Consider the following 14,592-nt stretch of genomic DNA (forward strand, 5'->3'; position numbering starts at 1 on the left):
AAACGGAACCTTGAGGAACACCAAAATTTACAGTTGATTTGTCAGAGGCCAAACCATTCACAGAGACAAACTGATATCTTTCCGACAGATAAGATCTAAACCAGGCCAGAACTTGTCCGTGTAGACCAATTTGGGTTTCCAATCTCTCCAAAAGAATGTGGTGATCGATGGTATCAAAAGCAGCACTAAGGTCTAGGAGCACGAGGACAGATGCAGAGCCTCGGTCTGATGCCATCAAAAGGTAATTTACCACCTTCACAAGTGCAGTCTCAGTGCTATGATGGGGTCTAAAACCAGACTGAAGCATTTCGTATACATTGTTTGTCTTCAGGAAGGCAGTGAGTTCCTGCGCAAAACATTTAGAGGAATCGAAGATTCAAAATAGGCCGATTTTAGTTTTTTATATTTTCTTGGTCAAGGTTTGGCTTTTTCAAGAGAGGCTTTATTACTGCCACTTTTAGTGAGTTTGGTACACTTCCGGTGGATAGAGAGCCGTTTATTATGTTCGACATAGGAGGGCCAAGCACAGGATGCAGCTCTTTCAGTAGTTTAGTTGGAATAGGGTCCAGTATGCAGCTTGATGGTTTAGAGGCCATGATTATTTTCATCATTGTGTCAAGAGATATAGTACTAAAACACTTGAGTGTCTCTCTTGATCCTAGGTCCTGGCAGAGTTGTGCAGACTCCGGACAACTGAGCTTTGAAGGAATATGCAGATTTAAAGAGGAGTCCGTAATTTGCTTTCTAATAATAATGATATTATCCTCAAAGAAGTTAATGAATTTATTACTGCTGAAGTGAAAGCCATCCTCACTTGGGGAATGCTGCTTTTTAGTTGGCTTTGCGACAGTATCAAAAATACATTTCGGATTGTTCTTATTTTCCTCATTGAAGTTGGAAAAATAGGATGATCGGGCAGCAGTGAGGGCTCTTCAATAATGCATGGTACTTCCTTTCCAAGCTAGTCGGAAGACTTCCAGTTTGGCGTGGCGCCATTTCCATTCCAATTTTCTGGAAGCTTGCTTCAGAGCTCGGGTATTTTCTGTATACCTGGGAGCTAGTTTCTTATGAGAAATGTTTTTTGTTTTTAGGGGTGCAACTGTACCTAGGGTATTGCGCAAGGTTAAATTGAGTTCCTCAGTTAGGTGGTTAACTGATTTTTGTCCTCTGGAAGGAAGCCAGCAGGTGTGGGCGGGTGGGAGTCGGACAGGAAGCCAGCAGGTGTGGGCGGGTGGGAGTCGGACAGAAAGCCAGCAGGTGTGGGCGGGTGGGAGTCGGACAGGAAGCCAGCAGGTGTGGGCGGGTGGGAGTCGGACAGGAAGCCAGCAGGTGTGGGCGGGTGGGAGTCGGACAGGAAGCCAGCAGTTGTGGGCGGGTGAGAGTCTGACAGGGAGCCAGCAGGTGTGGGCAGGTGGGAGTCGGACAGGAAGCCTGCAGGTGTGGGCGGGTGAGAGTCTGACAGGGAGCCAGCAGGTGTGGGCGGGTGGGAGTCGGACAGGAAGCCAGCAGGTGTGGGCGGGTGGGAGTCGGACAGGAAGCCAGCAGGTGTGGGCGGGTGGGAGTCGGACAGAAAGCCAGCAGGTGTGGGCGGGTGGGAGTCTGACAGGAAGCCAGCAGGTGTGGGCGGGTGGGAGTCGGACAGAAAGCCAGCAGGTGTGGGCGGGTGGGAGTCGGACAGAAAGCCAGCAGGTGTGGGCGGGTGGGAGTCGGACAGGAAGCCAGCAGCTGTGGGCGGGTGGGAGTCGGACAGGAAGCCAGCAGGTGTGGGCGGGTGGGAGTCGGACAGGAAGCCAGCAGGTGTGGGCGGGTGGGAGTCGGACAGGAAGCCAGCAGATGTGGGCAGGTGCGGTATGAAAAGCTGTGGGAGCGGGATTAATACATCAGTCCCGCGCAGACCTCTAAATGTCTTAATGACGCAGAAGGAAAGCAGCCTCCGGGGTGTATGGTTTTCTGCTTGTTTATAGCCTCGTTATATATGTATACACAGCAGTCACAATAACAGCTGAAAACTCTTGGGAGATAAAAGGTTGACATTTGACCATCAGGTATTCCACGACGGGTGAACAATGGGTCGAGAGTTCAGCACACCATTTGTTGTTGATGAAGAGGAATACCCCTCCCCCTCTTAACTTCCCTGAATCCAATGTCCTGTCTGCTCAGTGAATGGGAAATACTTTGATTTGGATATAGCCGCAGGGGATTATCTTGTCTGAAAGCCACGTTTCAGAAAAGCAGAGAATATTGCAGTTTCTAGAGTCCTGTTGGTAGAACATCTACGATCGGAGAACACCCATCTTATTATTCAGAGACTACATTGGCCAATAGAATGGAGGGAAGAAGTGGCCGGTTTTCCCTTTGCCGTAATCTTGCTAGGGCTCCCCTCTCCTGCTTCTTTGTCGCCGACATTTCCTCTTGGATAGCCGGGAAAATTGGGTCAGAATTATACAACGAGCAGATGAGTTGATGCCCGAAGTAGGTTAGTAACAGCCGATCTGATGTTCAAACGTTCTTGTCAGTCATTTTGTGCAAAAAAAAAAAGTAAGGATAAATGCTAAAATAATCACTAAATAGCAAAGTTGGGTTGGCGCTCGCAAGATGGCAGCCATACAGTATGGCGCCATCTTATTTGTGTGTGTGTTTGCGTCTGATGAGTAGGTTGCAGAATAACCCTGGTCGGCCTGCTCATCAATATCCATGAGGGATCTGACGCAGACATAAAAAACATATACGTTAATACCATCTCTCTCCTTTTCCTTCTCTTTAGCTACCGTGGAAGTCTCTGACCAGTATAATAGAGTATTATTACATGTGGAAGACAACAGACCGATACGTACAGCAGGTCAGTCTCCGTATCTCTAACCCACTCCTGCTAGCTAACCTAGTTAACCTAGCTGTTAGCCACACCGCAGCATCCAGTGCCAAGCTGTCCTCTGGTCTTATTGGCTAGTAGTCTAACCCTCCTCTCTGTCTTTCTGTCGGAGTAGAAGAGACTGAAGGCAGCAGAAGCAGAAAGCAAACTGAAGCAGGTTTACATCCCCACATAGTAAGTGTGTGTGTGTGTGTGTGTGTGTGTGTGTGTGTGTGTGTGTGTGTGTGTGTGTGTGTGTGTGTGTGTGTGTGTGTGCGTTTTATTGAGTGTCTGTCTAAGTGTTTGTGTGTGAGTGTTGGTGCACAATCATGTCCATAGACAGTTAGAGGATTCATGTTGAAGATTTGTTGTGTATCTACCTCCCTCTTGTTTCGCAGCAATAAGCCCAACCCTAACCAGATCTCAGTGACCAATGGGAAGATGGCGACGGTGAATGGGGCGGGTCCTGGAGCCTACCATGCAGCGGGGGGAGGACGAGCCTGCGAGAGCTGCTACTGTAAGTAGACCTCCATCCCTCATCTTAAACACTCAACTGTTAGATATTGATCATGTTTATTGATTGTGCTTTGATGAGGTGTATGAGTCCTAACATGCAGAATGTGTGTGTGTGTGTGTGTGTGTGTGTGTGTGTGTGTGTGTGTGTGTACAGCGACGCAATCAGCCCAGTGGTACTCGTGGGGGCCACCCAACATGCAGTGTCGCCTGTGTGTGTCGTGCTGGATGTACTGGAAGAAGTATGGTGGCCTTAAGATGCCAAGCAGAGCGGAGGGGCCCGAGGAGAAGACCCCACCCAGCCCTGTGCCCAACGTAAAACCTCACCTTTAACTACTGTACCCCAGGGGCTTATTCTGCTCAATCAATGTTACTGAACATTCTGATAAATATATAATGTAGGACAGTTGTTTTTCTCCGTCATGCAGAACAGGTGCTCATGTTGGCGCTCTCTCCCTCTAGGAGCCTCGGTCGCGTGGCCACGGCCCCCGCCAGTCCAGTCACATGGTGCCGGTGCGTAACAGCGGCAGCCCCAAGTCCTCCACGAAGACAAAGCAGGCCTTCCTGCTGCAGGCAACCCGCCTCACCAAGCTGGCACGCCACATGTGCCGCGACATCATCAGACTGCGACGCGCTGCGCGGCGCCCCTTTGTGCCCATTAACTGTGGAGCCATAAAGGCTGCGTGTAAGAGCTCCTTCAATTCCTAACTTCTGCCTCCACACACACATACACACACACACACACACCGCCCCCTCCTTCACCTTGACGCCCCCCTTTCACCCCCTCTCCTCCCACCCTCTGTCTGTTTCTCTCTCTGTTTTTGTTATATTGTATTATATTATTATTCTGTTTTTTGTATTCCCTCCCCGTTTCCAATAAAGACTGGCGGTCCTCATGACTTTTGAGTTTCACCATCTGTTCATCCGTCTGTCTAGGTCTGTTTTTGGTTCCTTTTTGTCGATATCAACTGAACAGCCGTTTGAAATCCATACGAGCACAAACTCTTCTCCAAACATTTCTCAGAACGGGTGGTTTTGTACACATGCCTGCCCCGCACACACGTCCTACACATGCTCACCCATACACAAACACACATAATGGAAGCTCTCCCTATTCCCCGGGCCAGAGTAGATGATAGTTGCAGAATGTCAGCGTATATTTGCTAAGGTTAGTTAGAAGTGGAGGAGACATATTTTACTAAAGAGAAGCTCTATTTTGCACAGCACAGTGCGTGTTACATTGATGAGCCTTGGTGTGCTTTTTCTGCAAGGAATTGTGTGTATGAGAGACGAGTGGTCGGCGTGATTGATTTGAGATAAGTTTCATTAGAGCTCATCTGATGGCAAGCAGGGAGGGAGGAATGTAGATGGGTGAGTTCAGGCAGTAGTGGCTTTATGAAAATGACCACAGCCTTCTATTCTCAGCTTTTCTTTCTGAGTTTAAAGCTCGTTTTTTTTTATTTCCTGTTTCTGTCTTGCCAAGCCGACCCCCACACGTGCTCCCATTCCGTCCTGTAAGCCACTCTCACATGCCCATATTAGGATGTTCCTCTGTTCCAGTCATATGGACTCACTTCTATTTCTCCTACCTCCTATTTATCTCTGTCTCTTGCTCTTCATCTCTCCCATTGTCTCTCTCTTCGTCTCTTCCTCTCTCCATTCTTCTCATCTTTCTCCGTCTCGCTCTCTTCCTCTCTCCATCCCTCTCTCTGTGAATGTGACAGTGGTAACTGTAATAAAGTCACAGCTGAAACCATCCTCTCTTGAGTCCTTGTGCTTCATTTGTCTGTGTACCTGTCATCACGCCACCACACTCACCGATTGGTCAGAGGACCAGACAAGGGCCGCCCCTACTGCAGCATGGACTCCACCCTTCTCTGCCTGCTTCCATCACACCCCAGTCACACCCTCACCGTGTGCATGTTGTAAGGGTTACGCTTATATATTTAGTGTGTGAGCTCTGCTGCTACATCTACACAACCACCTCATACAGTAAGTCATCTAGTAAGTCATCTAACACTGCTGCTACATCTACCCATAACCACCTCATACAGTAAGTCATCTAACACTGCTGCTACATCTACCCACAACCACCTCATACAGTAAGTCATCTAACACTGCTGCTACATCTACCCATAACCAGTCATCTAACACTGCTGCTACATCTACACAACCACCTCATACAGTAAGTCATCTAACACTGCTGCTACATCTACCCATAACCACCTCATACAGTAAGTCATCTAACACTGCTGCTACATCTACACAACCACCTCATACAGTAAGTCATCTAACACTGCTGCTACATCTACCCATAACCACCTCATAACACTGCTGCTACATCTACACAACCACCTCATACAGTAAGTCATCTAACACTGCTGCTACATCTACCCATAACCACCTCATAACACTGCTGCTACATCTACCCACAACCACCTCATACAGTAAGTCATCTAACACTGCTGCTACATCTACCCATAACCACCTCATACAGTAAGTCATCTAACACTGCTGCTACATCTACCCATAACCACCTCATACAGTAAGTCATCTAACACTGCTGCTACATCTACCCATAACCACCTCATAACACTGCTGCTACATCTACCCACAACCACCTCATACAGTAAGTCATCTAACACTGCTGCTACATTTACACATAACCACCTAATACAGTAAGTCATCTAACACACTGCTACTACATCTACCCATAACCACCTCATAACACTGCTGCTACATCTACACAACCACCTCATACAGTAAGTCATCTAACACTGCTGCTACATCTACCCATAACCACCTCATACAGTAAGTCATCTAACACTGCTGCTACATCTACACAACCACCTCATACAGTAAGTCATCTAACACTGCTGCTACATCTACCCATAACCACCTCATACAGTAAGTCATCTAACACTGCTGCTACATCTACCCATAACCACCTCATAACACTGCTGCTACATCTACACAACCACCTCATACAGTAAGTCATCTAACTCTGCTGCTACATCTACCCATAACCACCTCATACAGTAAGTCATCTAACACACTGCTACTACATCTACCCATAACCACCTCATAACACTGCTGCTACATCTACCCATAACCACCTCATACAGTAAGTCATCTAACACTGCTGCTACATCTACCCATAACCACCTCATACAGTCATCTAACACTGCTGTCATCTAACACTGCTGCTACATCTACCCATAACCACCTCATACAGTAAGTCATCTAACACTGCTGCATACATCTACACAACCACCTCATACAGTAAGTCATCTAACACTGCTGCTACATCTACCCATAACTGCTGCTACATCTACCCATAACCACCTCATACAGTAAGTCATCTAACACTGCTGCTACATTTACCCATAACCACCTCATACAGTAAGTCATCTAACACTGCTGCTACATCTACCCATAACCACCTCATACAGTAAGTCATCTAACACTGCTGCTACATCTACCCATAACCACCTCATACAGTAAGTCATCTAACACTGCTGCTACATCTACCCATAACCACCTCATACAGTAAGTCATCTAACACTGCTGCTACATCTACCCATAACCACCTCATACAGTAAGTCATCTAACACTGCTGCTACATCTACCAGTAAGTCATCTAACCACCTCATACAGTAAGTCATCTAACACTGCTGCTACATCTACCCATAACCACCTCATACAGTAAGTCATCTAACACTGCTGCTACATCTACCCATAACCACCTCATACAGTAAGTCATCTAACACTGCTGCTACATCTACCCATAACCACCTCATACAGTAAGTCATCTAACACTGCTGCTACATCTACCCATAACCACCTCATACAGTAAGTCATCTAACACTGCTGCTACATCTACCCATAACCACCTCATACAGTAAGTCATCTAACATCTGCTGCTACATCTACCCACAACCACCTCATACAGTAAGTCATCTAACACTGCTGCTACATCTACCCATAACCACCTCATACAGTAAGTCATCTAACACTGCTGCTACATCTACCCATAACCACCTCATACAGTAAGTCATCTAACACTGCTGCTACATCTCTACCCATAACTAACACCTCATACAGTAAGTCATCTAACACTGCTGCTACATCTACCCATAACCACCTCATACAGTAAGTCATCTAACACTGCTGCTACATCTACCCATAACCACCTCATACAGTAAGTCATCTAACACTGCTGCTACATAACCACCTCATACAGTAAGTCATCTAACACTGCTGCCATCTACAGTAAGTCATCTAACACCATAACCACCTCATACAGTAAGTCATCTAACACTGCTGCTACATCTACCCATAACCACCTCATACAGTAAGTCATCTAACACTGCTGCTACATCTACCCATAACCACCTCATACAGTAAGTCATCTAACACTGCTGCTACATCTACCCATAACCACCTCATACAGTAAGTCATCTAACACTGCTGCTACATCTACCCATAACCACCTCATACAGTAAGTCATCTAACACTGCTGCTACATCTACCCATAACCACCTCATACAGTAAGTCATCTAACACTGCTGCTACATCTACCCATAACCACCTCATACAGTAAGTCATCTAACACTGCTGCTACATCTACCCATAACCACCTCATACAGTAAGTCATCTAACACTGCTGCTACATCTACCCATAACCACCTCATACAGTAAGTCATCTAACACTGCTGCTACATCTACCCATAACCACCTCATACAGTAAGTCATCTAACACTGCTGCTACATCTACCCACAACCACCTCATACAGTAAGTCATCTAACACTGCTGCTACATCTACCCACAACCACCTCATACAGTAAGTCATCTAACACTGCTGCTACATCTACCCATAACCACCTCATACAGTAAGTCATCTAACACTGCTGCTACATCTACCCATAACCACCTCATACAGTAAGTCATCTAACACTGCTGCTACATCTACCCACAACCACCTCATACAGTAAGTCATCTAACTGCTGCTACATCTACCCATAACCACCTCATACAGTAAGTCATCTAACACTGCTGCTACATCTACCCATAACCACCTCATACAGTAAGTCATCTAACACAGTGTTTCACTTTCAAACTTCTTTCAACTCATACTGCAGGTATTTACAGTTTTATTAGCAGTTACTATGAGTTGGTAACGGTTAGTGTCAGAGCTTTCAGATAAATTCTCTATTAGAGGCTCACCAATTCAAAACAACTACACAGCATGCCACAGGCACCAGTAGATGAAGCAATGTTCATATCTTTTCTCTGTCTGAAACATTCTCCGTATTCTTGACTGAATGACATAGTACAGCTGCTTTGTCTGTCACTGGCGCTGTTTGGTGATTGGTCAGTAGTAGAGCTGCTGTGTGGTGATTGGTCTAGATATGTTGCGGCTGTCGGAGGGGCAAGTCGGGCGACCGCCCAGAATCCGGACCACCCAGAGGAGCACCCTGACCAGCGTCCTGCAGTTCCTGGGTAACACACGCAATGCCTAAACAATGGAGCAAATACGTGTTTGTATGACATAAGAGTAGTCTCCAAGGAATGACATTCTCTTATGACAACAAATAGAAAAAAACTGAGTAATATGGGTGGTCAAACATGTGATGCTATGTGTTCCAGAGTCCCGCCCCGCGATACACGCCCCACGTTCTCACCGAACCCTTGGCCTGCAAGCCCCTCCCCCTCGCCGCCTCCTCTCTTCTCTCCCTCACGGTCCCCATGGCCTTCTGGGTAAACGCAGCTTCCACCACCACACCAGAGCCGAGCCAGAGAAACGCCCAGGTACACACACACACACACACATGCACACACACCTGCAATCACACACACTCCAAATAATCTCTATCATGTTGTCTCCTGTGTCCTGTAGAAAACCCAGGCCAGACAACGGTACCAGTGGTGAGTAACAGTTTCTCTTTTACTAAACACAGGACTTTAAATGTGTGGTGTTCCTGCCTGACAACATTGCAGACGCATGATAGATCTCAAACAGCCAGGATAGGATAACATGTCAGCTGACCACATCACAATATACCAATCTGCCCGTAGACCAACCATAGACTTCAAATACAGACATTTAAGGTTGACTCTACAATATTACATCATTAAGCATGGCAGTTTTTTTTATTGGATAATCATGAGGTGCTCATATTTGATTTTCTCATTCTGGAGTAATTGTTTGTGATTGGCTCTTCCCAGCAGAACGGCCGTGGCAGTGGAGGCGGGGGGACCAGGGGCAGTGCTAGGGGCGGAGTCATGATTAGGAAGAGACGCCCAAACTTGATCGATGCCCCCGATGACAGCTTCTTCTTTGTCTCCCGGGAGACCAGGTAGGGGTGGCCTTTGATTGGCAACTGGCTTGATGATGCGTGCGACCGTCTTGCGTGTGATTGGAGAGTGATGGCTTATTATGCCTGTGACTGACAGCTGACTGGGCTGAAGCAGCTGTGTCCTAACAAGCTTCGACAACCCTGACTCACCAAGCACAGAAATAGAATTCTAGAGATCAGCGTGTAGAAATTTAATTAATAATCAGATCACTGCTGTGGGTTGAGATTCATCAGGAGTTGAGTGAGCAAACTGAGCCAATTAGTCTTTAGATATAGTTTTGCTATGCAACAACTTGCTAGGGTAAGGGTTAGTTGAACATATTTTATAGGGGACTAACAAGGAGACAACTGCAGGGTTGTAAACAGGATTGAGACTGAGGCCACTGCCAAGCTGATGAATGGGACTCCACAGGTAACCAAATAATCTCATCTCATACAAAACACACGCACATGATGTCATGACTCTCAATGTGCACCACACCTGGGTCTGTATTCAATAAGTGTCTCAGAGTAGAAGTGCTGATCCCAGATCAGTTCCATAAAATCCTGCACTATCACTCCTACTCTGAGACGCTTTTGGGAATACAGACCCTGACCCCTGACCTCTTGTGCCCTGTTGCATCGTGGGTCGGCGTGTGTTTCCCTTCCTGTCAGTGACTGGCTGCTTGTCTCATTTCAGTGCTGCAGCCGTTACACAACTGCTCACGGTAAGCCCCCCCACCCCGCACACACACACACACACACACACACACACACACACACACACACACACACACACACACATGACCTGGGTTACCTGTGGAGTCTGTTTTCTCACTTGTGCAGTGTACAGTCCAGTCAACTTGATAATGCACTCACACACAAACATACACACACTCACTGTGTCCATGAACCATTGCCACCCGCATCATCACCCCCAGGCTTCCCGGGATGAAGGGTTATTTCAGACTAACTGTCTGAGATTGACCAGGTTTCAGTGGAAATATCATTACTGCATTACTGGAGCATCCACTTACGTGTGTGTGTGTGTGTGTGTGTGTGTGTGTGTGTGTGTGTGTGTGTGTGTGTGTGTGTGTGTGTCAGGAGACTTCATCTTCCCAGAATCACAGGAATAGAATATGTTAATGCATCTCATCTGTTTGGCTGACCGACACTAACGACAGATGATGTAGATGCTCTATTCTTTATTAGAACCAATCAGAGCTCAGCAGGAGGTCAGGCTGGTGGTGTGTGACCATAGCTGTGAGAAGTAGGGGTGCACCCCCTGAAAAAGAAAAAATACATACAAATAATAATAAATACCAATTTTCCCCAAGTAAATATTTTCACAAAATGAGTGCAATGAGCCTTTAATAGTGCTGTATTAGCAGACCTACAGTGTCTGTAGTGCGAGCAAAAAAATCTACAAATATCCTGCCTCACTAGATGGAGTGATCAATATTACAGATTATATCACACAGAGAAGCTCTATTACAGTCATCACTCTTTATAATAAACACTCAGTCATTCACAGGACAGCCCTCAGGACCCATCTCTCTCTCTCTCCATCTCCCTCTCTCTCTTTTCTTGATGCGGTAAAACACAATGGCCTAAACAACACAATATGCACGTACACGCCACATGAGGCTGCTGAGGGCAGGACGGCTCATAGTAACGGCTGGAACGGAGCGAATGGAATGGCATCAAGCACAATGAAACCATGTGACGTATTTGATACCATTCCACTGATTCCGCTCTAGCCATTACCACAAGCCCATCCACCCCAATTACAGTGCCACCAACCTCCTGTGGTACACTCTCACACACAGTGTCTATATTAGCCTGCACTAATTCAATCCCAGCGTTGTACTGGAGGTAATTGATATGTTTTTCTGTTCAGAGAAATGATAAACAACCCTAAGTGAGTGAGTGAGTGAGTGAGTGAGTGAGTGAGTGAGTGAGTGATGCTGCTGCTGCTGCAGTAATCGACTCCCTCAAACAACAGCCCTTTACTTCATTTCTCTCTCTGTTTATTCCAATGTGTTAACAGTGTTCTAATGTTCTGTTGAGTTCCCCTCTGATGTCATGTCCTGTCCACCTGATGTCGTGTCCTGTCTCTGCAGGAGGGTCAGGTGGCTGCTGTCTCGGTCCCAGCTGAGGCGCGCCTGTCGACAGCCCTGTGAGCAGATCGCCCTGCGCAGGGCCTCCCAGGCACCACCACAGGGGCCGCTCCTCGCCCTTCCACACCCCCACCCCAGCCTCCGGATGAGGGGACCCATTGTCATCCACGACTGACCCTATCTCCCTCCCATACCTGTCCCCTGCCTATGCTCAGCTCGACATGCAAGACCCTAATCCTAGTTTCACCCAGCCCCCGCCCTCCCCATCGCCCCCCTTTAAAAAAAAAAAAGGTGAACCTCTGAACTCTTCGGAATCTGACCCTTCACCTCGGCAGGAAGGGATGTGCTTCGTTGCCGTGGAGACAGACATAAAGGGGTTCCCACCTGTACACATCCAACTCCCCTGGGACAGAAAACCAGTGAGTGTGTGACCTTGATTATGTTTCTTCTTCTTCAGTACCTACTGCATGTCAGTGACTGGTGGTTGTGAGCGATCCTCGGTTTGTCAGAGAGATCAAACCTGATATCAACTAACCAGGTCGGCTGGATTTACAGGGATGGTTTGATCACAAACTAGATGGTTAAAGGGATCGGATCACTAACTAGATAACTGCATCATTATGTATCCTACAGTTCCACGACACTCTTAACTTCTGAGTCAACAACATAGAAATACGCTCATTGTATATTACTATACCGATTGCAACTCTGTACAGTCTAGACATGATATTTTATGCTCTACCTAGCACTTCTATAGGCAGAACACTTCCTCTCTTCTCAACAGAACCTGGGACTCATGACAGATCTAATCTGCTTTGGTATCCTATTCCTTGTGTAGGGCACAACTTTTGGCCAGAGCCATCTAGTGCCCAAGGGAATAAGGGGCTATTTAGGACATCCCCTGCTGTAGCATGCCACTGAGGTCAAGCCTCCTGATTTGTTTATGTTGGTGTTCATGAATGTCACGTGTTGAAATATGAAATATGCTGATTAAAAACAACAGTTTCCTCTACTTGTCTCCTCATCTTCTCTCCGTATCTCCTTGTGTCCTTTCCTTCAGAGGGCCCGAAGCTTGAATTAATTCAACACTCCTAGTCCCAGGGATTAGTATGTGTGTGTGTTGTGTGTGTGCGTGCATATGTTTGTGTGTGACTGTTTGTCATGTTGGATGGGGGCTGGGTTTTCAGGTTTGGGTATTTTATATCAGAATGACGGTGTAAATATCCCATGGAAACACAATAATAAACACTAACCAGAGAAAGATGAAGACTCTGCTCAGAGCACCAATCACACGCTGAAGATTACAGCACACAGCAGGGATGTGTCTGTGTGTGTTTGCGATTTGAAAGCACAACAAGTATAGGTGTGTGTCTGTTTGTATGAGAAAGATATAACTAATATTTCTGTGTGTTTATGCTTGGGTTGTTTGGGTGAGACCATAACATAAAACAAATACACCACCTCCCCCTCCCCTCCCATTGATTTATGTGTTATTTCATGCAGGGTGATTTCTCATATTCTGCCTCCCAGCCTTCAACACAGATTTAATGGCAGACTGTTCCATTCTCATTATCACACATAAAGAAACTCCATACCGACATCCAGTGAATGATACTACACAATACGGGACACAGACCGTGGGCATACAATACAAGACCCATTGTTAACAGAGGCATTTCAATAAGAACCCCTCAACCACAGACGAATAGGCGAAATGGGATATGAGAATCATCTTTGCCTCAGCATACTGGGAAATGAACAGTAGCCTAATACACAAAGTGCACCGTGTCTCTACAGTGTGCTTAGTGGGTGGTAGGGCAGATCCATCAAGCCCCACCATCGGTCCCTGTTATTACAGAGGACATTAGGTATTTAGAAAGAAAGAGCAAACATATTATTAGAAAATCGTTTTTAGCTTTTAATCCCCATTAACCTGTTCTCTTTTCTGAACCAGCATTCTCTATTCTGTATACTCCTCTTGGTAACGTTTTTCTCTCCCGTGTTGCTCCCCTCTGCAGTAAGTTCACTACATACGTCCCAGTCAGTCAGACATGTCGATACAATTAGCTGCAAGCGACCAAGTTGTTAGAAGTAGGAAAAAAGGTAGAAAAGGAAAAATGACAGAAAACGTCGACATTTCCCCAAGGCTCGGCAATAGATAGTGGGCGGATCTAACGCCCAATATCAGCTGCTTCGGCTACGTTTCCCCCAAACAACAGACGTGAAATTATTAACGTGTGTTTCTGTTAATTAGCGTTAAACCTCCAGTTAGCTTGCGGTATACAACAGTATTCAGTAGAACTATGCCGAGGTTGTGAGTTCGATCCTCACCTGGAGCCGAGAGTTTATAACGGTGCTCGGTTACCGAACCACAGAGAAGAAGTTGTTAAAATACTTCAAGTACACGCTACAGCGGTGTATCATCTGCACTTTTGCATACCAGTATTTCTACCTGCACATCTATCACTCCAGTGTTAATGCTAAATTGTAATTACTTCGCCTCTATGGTCTATTTTTTTGCTTACCTCCTTACTACATTTGCACACACTGTATACAGATTTGTCTATTGTGTTATTGACTGTACGTTTGTTTATTCCATGTGTAACTGTGTTGTTGTTTTTGTCGCACTGCTTTGCTTTATCTTGGCCAGGTCGCAGTTGTAAATGAGAACTTGTTCTCAACTGGCCAACCTGGTTAAATAAATGAGTAAAATTAAAAATTGATGCTGCAGTATTCGGCGTACCTGCAACTGGACTTTCCCGTACTGAAAAC

The 14,592-nt window shown here is 46.3% G+C and overlaps 1 protein-coding gene across 1 annotated transcript in view; it reads left to right on the forward strand.

The window, feature by feature from the left end:
- The window catches only part of LOC135505158 (metastasis-associated protein MTA3-like), a 45,522-nt gene extending 32,696 nt beyond the window's left edge, over positions 1 to 12,826 (forward strand). The window contains exons 10-19 of the mRNA XM_064924290.1: positions 2,765 to 2,839; positions 2,985 to 3,043; positions 3,247 to 3,365; positions 3,519 to 3,676; positions 3,824 to 4,046; positions 8,772 to 8,864; positions 9,012 to 9,173; positions 9,262 to 9,290; positions 9,591 to 9,721; positions 11,824 to 12,826. Of these exons, the coding sequence (XP_064780362.1) occupies positions 2,765 to 2,839; positions 2,985 to 3,043; positions 3,247 to 3,365; positions 3,519 to 3,676; positions 3,824 to 4,046; positions 8,772 to 8,864; positions 9,012 to 9,173; positions 9,262 to 9,290; positions 9,591 to 9,721; positions 11,824 to 11,995 (1,221 nt within the window). The 3' untranslated portion in view covers positions 11,996 to 12,826. The remainder of the gene's footprint in view (positions 1 to 2,764; positions 2,840 to 2,984; positions 3,044 to 3,246; positions 3,366 to 3,518; positions 3,677 to 3,823; positions 4,047 to 8,771; positions 8,865 to 9,011; positions 9,174 to 9,261; positions 9,291 to 9,590; positions 9,722 to 11,823) is intronic.
- Positions 12,827 to 14,592: the final 1,766 nt, after the last annotated feature.

Source organism: Oncorhynchus masou, chromosome 18, assembly GCF_036934945.1.
Source record: "Oncorhynchus masou masou isolate Uvic2021 chromosome 18, UVic_Omas_1.1, whole genome shotgun sequence".
Taxonomy (NCBI): domain Eukaryota; kingdom Metazoa; phylum Chordata; class Actinopteri; order Salmoniformes; family Salmonidae; genus Oncorhynchus; species Oncorhynchus masou.